Below are 9,910 nucleotides of genomic sequence, written 5' to 3' on the forward strand. Positions count from 1 at the left end.
GATTTGTTTTAAAACTGAACTCTAATGTAATCCCACTAGAGTGTGCTGTAGTCCACAATCTAGAGAATCAGATCCTCATGCTGTCTTGGCGATGTACACTAAAAAGGTCAGGAGATATACTGTATTTGGTTTCTTTTATTTTCCTCTGTGTGGAAAAATGAACTTGTCTCATGTGAATATTCTCCTGACATTTCCTATTCTATATAAAAATTTTGTAAGTTTTCTGCATCTGTGTTGTCTTGTATCAATGGAAATATATTTGTCCAACATCAACATGCATTTATACTGTACCATCTAATGTATAAACTATAGGTGTCCGTTCATACTTGCTTATCTTAGCAGCTGGAGCTAATCCCAACTGTCATTGGGTGAGAGGCGGGTGCGCCTGGACAAGTCGTCAGCCTATCACAGGGCTGACACATAGAGACAGACAACCACTCACACTTTCGTCTGTAAGAACAAGTTGAAGTACCCGGACAAAACATGTAAACCCCACACAGAAAGACCCTGGTCAGCCATCAGGTTCGAATCTGGACCTTGTTGCTGTGAGGTGACAGTGCTAACCACTGCACTACTATGCCACCCCAAACTATAAGTCATGGACTCTCAATCATAAGTCACCAAACCGTGACTTGCTGTCTCTAAAATAATACATACCAGTATGTTCTGACGCTGACACACTGCCCATCACAAGTACAGAGCCCACAGACTTCGCTGTGAAATGTTTGGGCCCATAGATTCCAGTTAATTTTATTTCTCCATGTACAGTGTGTTAAAAGTTTTCCCTTTTTATCTGTAGACAGAGGAATAATCAGATAGAAATGTCACCATACCATGAAAGTATTCCAAATACTTTTTTAAAATTAGATCCACTTTCATAATTTCACAGCTACATGTTATTTTTAACTCTCTAGTCTCTATCACAACAGGAGAAAAGGACAAGCTTTTCAGGAATAGTTTTCCAAGAATGAATTTGTCTGAATATTTTATATTTCCTTTTCACCAAATTCCTACATTTCTATAACAACAGTAAATGCATCACCGCTCAGCCATCAAAAATAAACCCTTAGCTTACAAGAAACCGTCTCCATCAGATTCAAAATGTTTCTGAGGAAATTATTTTCATTCAATATCAAAGAAAGTACAAATTTATATGGTGTAAAGTTTAGTCATGCTTATTCATCCCAGCAGCTGTACAACCTGTGATGACTTCATCTGAGACCAGTGACCTCTGAGGGTGTGAAATTGTCCTCCTCATTTTCTTGTTTCTCCATTTCTCTCACACCCACAGCCTCAACTGTACACTCCACACTCAGACAAAACTCATTTGAATCTTTCTCATCTTGCTGCACGACTCTCCTCATGTCCTCACCTCTCATTTCAACAGAGCAGCATCTCTTTCCTCCAGTCATGTGAAGCCCCTCATCAGGCTCTGTCTTGCTTCCTGTGTCCTCTTCTGTTCCAGTAACTGTACCTACAGAGCTGTGACTGCAGCTGCTGCTGCAGGACGGTGTGCCTTCTTCAGCACATCTGCTTGGTTCTTCATGCCATGGATCCTGCCAGATCTGCCCCCCCTCTACATCCTCAACACTTGTTTCAGTTGAAATGACATGTTCCTCCTCTTCATCAAAGACCATCTTTCCAGAATTCATGTCCACTACCACATCTGGGCAACCCAAGTCCTCTGTGAAGTTCTCTGGATCCCACAACTCACTCACTTCCTCCTCTTCATTCTCAGAGTCAGGCGCTGTATGTTTTCTAATGCGAATTACTGCATCCCACAGGGACCTGGGATACTGGGGAACTTCTCTGTGAGCCAGGTCCAGGGAAACACTTCCACCTCCCTCTTGAGGAGGACGGGTAAAGCTGGGTGGTAGATGTGGAGGTGATGCAGAGGGAAAGGAGGGCGAAGACTGAAGAGATTCTTCACTAAAGTCCAAATGAAGAGGGGGAGGGAGAGAGTCAGCAGCATCAGGATTTAGCGATGGGGGACAGACGGAGTCCATTTCCGAAAGAGAAACAGGCTCTCTGTCTGACTCGTGTGGTGGAGAATGAAGCTCAGAGGGTGAGAGCACATCTAAAGCTGTCCGTGGTGCAGTGTCCTGTAAAGTTTCGGTTTCTGTCAGAATGATTTCTTGGGGTATTGTTTGTTCCAAAAGACCTGCAGGATCTTCACTGGCATCTATTTGTGATAGCTCTTCAGTCATATAACTCCCATTTACACAAGAAGCTTCTTCCACTTGCCTGAATGTCTGCAAAAGTTTGACTTCTATTTGAGTCTGATTATCGGTCACACTCTCTTTGGATACTGATGCTTCTAAAAGAGCTGCAGGACTTGTGACATCTTTTTCTAGCTGCTCTTCAGTCATATAACTTTCTTGGATACAGGCAACATCCTCAGCTTTGACATATTTGAGCTGTAGCTGTAAAATCTTGATATCGATAACATTTTCTTTGGCTGTTTCAAGAGTCTGCTCCAAATGGTCTACAGGATCCCTATCTGCTTCTTTACTTGGTTCCTCGTCAGTGACATTACACTCTTCTACACTAGTATCATTGTCTGGTTGACTGTTTCCAGGTTGTTGCTGTGATACCAACTCTCCTGTCATATCTTTGGTACAGCAGTCAAATGCATTGCTGATCTGATTTTCTGTTAGCTGTGATGTTTTTTGCTGTTCATTCTGGTCCTTGGTGCACAAGATTACAGCAGACATTGCTTCTACAGTTGGATCTATTAAATCAAGATCGGGAGGAGGAGAAGAAAGGGGGCTTGTGTTTGACACTGAGATGTATGAGAGAGCTGTAAGGTCACAGAGCAAAGATGAATTAGAGAGATCTTTGGATGGTTGAGAGGAGCTATCATTTTCAACAGGCCGACTTGTTCCTTCTTCGCTTGGAGATTCAGGCAGACTAGTAGTTTTCTGTGACATTCTGATGTTTGGTTTGAGTTGGGAGTCAATGTCCTCTTCAGAAATATTAAACTCTTGCTTGTAAGATCCTGCAAAATCCTCACCATCTTCATTTGTTACCGCTTCTTTGGCATCGTCATCTTTCAAACGCACGCCGTCCTCAGTTTGGCCATCGTTGAAGTAGTTCTGTGATTGTTTCTCCTGTGTTGTGTTCCTTGGCTTTTTCCTAATTGCATCATGAATGACATTTTTTATTGGAGAAGATTCAACCTCCTCGTCCTGCTCCTCAACATGCAAGTCAAGGAATGACGTAGCATCTTCAGGTTGCTGCTCAGTGACACATTCAAACAGAGGGATTCCTTGGACTCTTTCACCGTGCTCCTCCAAGGTTCCAGAAGCTGAAGAGGGAATGCAGGTAGAAGACATTTCACTTTTTTTTTCAGCTGCCCTTTTTTCAGTATGATCTAAGTCTTCCACTTTTATGTGGAAAGGGTGTGTTTCTGAGTTTTGGTCATTCTGATTGTTTGATTCAGGCGAGATGGTTGAAGGAATATCAAGCGCACTGTGCTCAGTGAGTGCTGTTGAGGCTAAATACTGAACATGCTCTTTCTCTGGCGATGGAATCAGTTCCATTTTAACTACAACACATGTTGTGTCAATAACCAGGAGGCCTTTACAGTCCTCAGATTCTGTGTCCTTCTTGATATCCAATCTCCTTACTTTGACATCGACTGGATGAACTTTAGAGCCATCCTTCTGGCTGTGCGGATCACCTGATTTTAATTCCTCATTGTTTACTTTCAAACAGCAAGTAGATGAATATTTAGTTTCAGCCGTACTTGTGAAACTCGGCTCTTTCCACAAAGGATATCTGATTCCCCCAGGCTGTGCTGACTCTGCAGCTTGTCTCCCAGATGTAGAATCTGTATAGTTTAAATTATTTTTTCCAGAGGAAACGACGCCTGTCTCCTCCTGTTTGGTTTTGAGATTTCTCACATCAGAAGTATTTGACTGCTTTGTAAGTACCAGTGCTTTGAAGTCTACTTCATCTGCAATCTTCATGTGATTGTCATTACTGCCCAATAAACCTTTAGAATCTCCTTCTAATTCTGTGTTTTTGATGCTTCTTTGTGAGGGGCAGCGTGGCAAGAATGGAGTTTCCGTGATGCCAGCTATTCGAGACACCAAGCAGAATACAGTCATCCCACCGGTCTTTTTATTCAATCTGAACTCCCTTCCTTCTATGATCTTTGAGGATGTTTGCTTATTCATCTTTGTATTTTCGACTGCTTGTATCACTTGTGGCTGCTGCAGGGACAACATATACTCACACTGCATGTGTGTATTCTGGATACTGATAGGACCTCTTGGCTGTATGGCATCCGTTTCCCGTCTTTTGTGCTCGAGTCCACCCAGCTCTGTACAGGTTTTATTTCCATCTGGTTTTGTACAGGCTTTTTTCTCTCCCTTCTTCTTATCTTGTGGATGCACAGAGACATCCTGCTTTCTAAGTGTGAGCTGTGACCAGTAGCCTTGTCTCTTACCTTCCTGTTCCCAGCTGGTGTGGTGGACTACAGGTGAACTTCTATGTGGGCTGTTATAGGGAGGAGGAGCAATGTAGCCAGGAGGGTGGCTAAACATCCTCCTTTGGTATCTTGTCTTTTCTTTCATGTCCAACATGTGGCTTTTGTCAGAGGCAGGAGCTTGAGTTGGATAACAGGTCCGAGTCTGCAGTCTACCTCCTCTATCCCACACTCCTGATTCACTGAGGTTTGCAGATTGTCTGAGATGTTGCAGTGCTATTCTCTGAGAATCTGGACCACTCCTGCCTTCCCTCTCCAAAGCCCTGCCGCTTTCCAACAGTCCCTGAGAGGCACCTCTTAATTCAGCCTCTACATGTCTCCTCCTTGGAAGTGAATGGCTGTACCGAGCTGCCCAAGCCTCCAGTTCTCGATAGCTGCTGTTGGTCTTTTTAGTAGAAACTTTTATGTTATAGCAAACAGGACTAGGGGGCTCCCACCTGCTCTGCCGTCCCTCCCTCAGAAATTCTCTCTTGTATTCCCTCGCTGTTTGTTGAGTGGCTGTGGCTTCATGTGGCTGATACTTGCCAGGATCCTGGTGCTGCTGAGTGTGACGGTCAAGAATAAAAGGGAAGTGAGACAAAGCAGGGGCACACAGCTCTGGGTCTGTCCAGACAGTGTACGCTTGTAGAGCCTCTGTTCTTGATCCTGGTATGGTCCTGTAGCTAGACTCCCTGCCTTGATCCCGAGGTTCACCATATGGATAATGGCATGCCTGATGCCTGTCATGGTAACTGAGAGTAAAATATTGGGAAAATATGTGCAATAATTCAAACAGGAATATACAATTTCTAAAAAGATGACTGTTTGTTTTATGATACATCATTTCCATTGGTTCCATTCATGAGCTCTAGTGTCACTTTATTGTCTCTGCATGGTGCAAAACTGATATTTAATAAGTGAAAATAATATGTTACTTAAAAAAATCTGCAATGTGGAATATAAAGCTATTCTGGATATTGTGTAGTTAGTTCAGAGTTACATAGTCCATACAGATGAAACAAATAGGTAAGTGACATTTTGTTGAGCAATTAGTTTGTTGATTATTAACCATGCATTGAGATTAATAATCAAAATCTTAACATCAATTGACACAGGTTTCAGAGCCCTGAACTCACATATGTGTACAGTTTATCCCAGGACTGGTACCAAATTTGGCATAAAGATGTGATTGACCCTTATTCTCAGGCCAAAACTCCATCATGTGGTTGATACACAGATCTGAAACATGGGAAAAATTATACAATCAGATACCTCAGACATGTTCTTCACCTACTTTAAATTAAAATATTTGAAAATAGAATTGCATCTAACATTGAATGATACAGGCTATATATTTACTACACAAGTTTTTAAATAAGATTAATCAGAAATGTAATATATATTTTTACTAGATATTATTAGATAAACGCATTACCGCCTACCTTTCTTCAGCTGCTACTTTCCGATTATCATCCTGACTGCTCATACAGTGACATGAGGTCTAATGAAGTCAAAAGCGGACAACCTGTTTTAAAATGCCAGTGGTTTTCAGTCACCCTCCCACCCTACACACGCTCCCGTCACTGTAAGCCAACCCTCCTCTCGTCCAGCCAACCTGCCCAGTTCCAATAATACAGGAATTTTTTCATCAGGTTTTTGAAATACTATCTTTACTTCCATCATCCCCTCAGCTACATGGAATCTGAGATTTACTGTTACACTAATAAAAATAAAAAATAACAAATTTAATTAGTCATACTCAAATCAAACAGACACAAAAAGGAGTTTTATGAAGAAAACTGATTCACAGTACAAAAACTTTGACAGTTTTATAAGGTTTAGTTGTAACTGTGTTAGGTTCAGTATTATGACAATATTTTACACTTAGATTACTGCTAAGTCATTGCTCACATATCTGCACAGTATTTTTCAGCAAAAAAGGCAACATTTAGGTTCAAACTGTAAATTCCAGTTGCTGTTTTCTATCTGGATATTATCAGTCCAAAGACACTCTGGTCAACATCAGTACCTCTTAGCAACTTTGCCCAAATTACAAAGAACATCAACAAAATCAGTGCTATGCTCTTTGCACGACACCCACATGGAGGTGTTTGGCGTCATGGCAAGCAGACGGTCCATAGGCACAGGGATCTGCTGTTTTGTCAGCTGAACAGAGCAGAGGGAGAGATGGGCGGCGGACGTGTTGTCTCCCTTTCTTTGAAACTCTCCAGCGTAACAAACAGGCTTTCCTTTTCTGAACAGAAAATCTGTACGTCAGCAGAGAGAGGGGATGAAGTGTGCACAGAAAGCAGCCTGCAAGGGTGGCAATCTGTTCATGTTGATAGGATATACCACAGCAATCACTGTGGTAGTCCCAGCCAGGTCCATGACAACATGCTGGGCCCCACTTGATCCAGAGTCATTTGTTTTAGTTTCACACGCCTCTTTTCATGCACTCTGAAAATCGTTAATCTTGCATGAGGCTACCCTTATACAGGTGAACTTCATGTATATCCTTCACTGTCTCATTTTTTTCCAAGAACAACTGTGCCTTTTCTTACTGGTAGCATGGCTCTTCCTGTGCTTCCTAACTACTGCTGCTACTGTTTCACAGCATGTCCACTACCCTACTGATGCTCTTGTACCCTCTCTCACCTTTACAAAGTCTCACAATCTTATTTCTTATTTGTTCAGGCGATTCTGCGGAGCCATGTTGCATTAGACACAATGCAGGCCGAGACTAAGAAAGCTGTGGTGTACTACAATTCATCTAAAATGGTACAATTTTAAACATTTTAGCGCTATTGCACTGAAAGCAAGCTCTTTTTTTTACATGAGTGACAAGTTGTATTAACTTGCACAGTTAAAAACAGCAATGCAGCAAAAAGTAAAAAGACTGAGTATAATCTGAAAATCTGTACTTTTAGTGGATGATCTAGCAACAGTTAAGCAGTTCTTTCTGACTAGTGCTGGGTATCAAACTTCAATACTTTTATGGCATCGATCAAATTATGTCAGTACCATCGAGTGTCAAAAAATCCTTTTCTACATTTTTATATATTGCTGTTAATATTAACAGAACTTAAGGTTTTGCTATATAGGTTTATGAAACTGCTTTGAGTGCACAAAAAATTCACTCAAAAATAAAACTGAGTATGTATATTTTATGTTAAAATTGATTTTATAAAATTGATGTGGAAAAAAAGTATTGTTTAGGAACTGGTATTGAAGTCAAGGTGTCCGTATCAAAAACTCTGAAATGACACCCAGCCCTATTTCTGACAGCTTCATTTTATAAAATGCATTCACTGCTCTTTAAAAAAATCTCTTTCAAGGCACCTATGAAACCAGAGGCCATAACTGGTTTCAGCAGACATCTGTACCTTCCGTCACAGGTCTGTTCTTAGAAATGCCCTGTAGATATTGATGTTTTGTTTGTCATCACGATGTACAAGCTCCACATTAAATCTGCTTGGCAAGTGCTCCTCATAGAAACCTGTGGTCTCATGCTCTTTTCGCATCTTGGATGAGAGATATACCACAGCACCATTCTTGCACAAATGAGTTAGTGTCTCCACTAGCAGTGCATAGGTCTGTGGGAGATAAATGATATCTGCACAAAGTACCAGATCCCAGTCAGAAGGGAAGTTCATGTGGTCCTCACCCCAGGACAGAGGGAGGATGGTAGGAGGAGGAGAAGTCCAGCCACTGGAAGGCATGTTAGCTGAGACGTTAGCCTGAAGCTGTGGGATAGCCAAAGGAAGATCTGTGAGGGTCACAACTGCACCTGAAAGGACAAAAATACAACCGATTCCAATGTGATGAAATGCTCAAGTTTGTGGGAAAGTTGTTTAAAGTGGAAAGATTTAAAACATATGTTATGTAAAGTTTAGAAAAGTTATGGTGCGTTAAGCAAAGATATGTAACGTTTTGTAAAGTTATGGTTGTGCAACCTGTGTGTCTTGTACATGTAGCCTAGATGAAAATCAGAAATCAGAAATATTTACAGATGAATGCACCACATACAACATGTGCTGAATAAGTGACAGCGGGGATTTTACACCGCCACAGAAGCAACACCGGCAGGTTTGCACTGCCTCTGGTGGAAGCAACTGTAAACTGCACATCTATATAAACGATTGAAGTATGGATGGAGCCACAGAGAGTTGAGCGTGTGAGTCAAACCAAACAGTAACTCTTCAAACAGACTGATGTAGAATAACTTAACCAGCCAGAAAAGGTCACTCATAACCACTACCATGAATGTATTGTATTTCTCCGCAGTGTAAATCAACAACATACCGAGGCGTGCGGCTAAAATCCCGACTACACCAGTCCCTGCTCCCAGCTCTATGATCCGCTTTCCTCTCAGCTCCACACACAGCTCCTCGAAGTAACGACACAGGTATAGTGCCTGTGTAGACATGCAAATGCACGCCGTTATTGTCAGACAAAAGCAAAAATAAGCCTTTTCAATAACATCAACACAAACTGAGCTCGCTCTTACAGCTTCCCAGACCGGGGCAGCCACGCCGAGGTTAGCCCCGAAGACCTGTCTTATCTTCAGCTCCTCACCGAACAAACTGTAAACATCTTCTTGAGAAAATGTTTCGGTAAACAAACCGTCGTCGACGGGAAATGGGTCGTCTACGTCCCCAGCACAATTCATAGTTAGCAGTGAATAAACTCAGTTAATAATCACATTAACTATGCTTACGAGCACTAGTCATCTTCCATGCCAAGTAACGTAACGGCTAGTTAGCTTAGCCGGAGGTCGTCGCGAAATTAGTTGGAAAACGAAAGTCAGTTTTTCAAAGTATACTGCTTTGACTCGGTACTGTTTAACTAACTTAGTTATAAGTTTAATTTAGCTAACCTATTATTAACTGTTTTCAGCAAGCACTCCGTGAACAACAAATATATCTATACATTAATATAATGCATTACAATGTTATAAGCCATTACATTACTACTCTACTTTAGCTGTAATTTTATGTATGTGCCATGGGTAGGTCCCAATGTACAGTATGTTGTGCGAGGCTTTTAATTTGAAATGTACAATAACACAAACCGTTTCCGGGTTAGGCAGCCTAGGGACTCTGATTAATAATACATCCATAATCAATGTATAAGTATAGGTTATATTCCACCTTTGTACATTCAATATTGCTGACGTTATTTTGAAAAACAAACAAATCCATCATGAGGTTTAAAAACAAAGAACAAAAGGCTAATAAATTTACAATAAAGAACAGAAAATAAGCAAATCCTCACATTTGAAAAGCAAGAACCATCAGATATCCAGCATGTATGTTTGAAACATAACTTTATAATTATCATTGTTATCAAAATAGGTGATAAATTGTCTAATGTTAGGGTGATTTTTATTTTATGCACTTAAGAATGGTTTATTTTATAGCACACATAAGTTTACATACT

General features: G+C 41.1%; 1 protein-coding gene across 1 annotated transcript; it reads right to left on the bottom strand.

The window, feature by feature from the left end:
• Positions 1 to 7,614: 7,614 nt before the first annotated feature.
• Positions 7,615 to 9,480, bottom strand: LOC109955964 (protein-lysine methyltransferase METTL21B). Its single transcript, XM_020592646.1, has 3 exons — positions 8,979 to 9,480; positions 8,774 to 8,885; positions 7,615 to 8,258 (listed from the first exon to the last, which is right to left on the bottom strand). Exons 1-3 carry the CDS (start codon positions 9,138 to 9,140, stop codon positions 7,861 to 7,863), a joined length of 672 nt encoding a protein of 223 aa, XP_020448302.1. The 5' UTR covers positions 9,141 to 9,480; the 3' UTR covers positions 7,615 to 7,860.
• Between the last annotated feature and the right edge of the window lie 430 nt (positions 9,481 to 9,910).

Source organism: Monopterus albus, unplaced genomic scaffold (genome assembly GCF_001952655.1).
Source record: "Monopterus albus unplaced genomic scaffold, M_albus_1.0 scaffold18.1, whole genome shotgun sequence".
NCBI classification, from domain to species: Eukaryota; Metazoa; Chordata; class Actinopteri; order Synbranchiformes; family Synbranchidae; genus Monopterus; species Monopterus albus.

Bases quoted from the DNA above. Each gene is read 5' to 3' on its own strand.
- LOC109955964 (XM_020592646.1), bottom strand. From the start codon at position 9,140: ATGAATTGTGCTGGGGACGTAGACGACCCATTTCCCGTCGACGACGGT. The intron at 8,886-8,978 runs GTAAGAGCGAGC...ATGTCTACACAG, and splicing joins CTGCCCCGGTCTGGGAAGCT to GCACTATACCTGTGTCGTTA. The intron at 8,259-8,773 runs GTATGTTGTTGA...TTGTCCTTTCAG, and splicing joins GATTTTAGCCGCACGCCTCG to GTGCAGTTGTGACCCTCACA.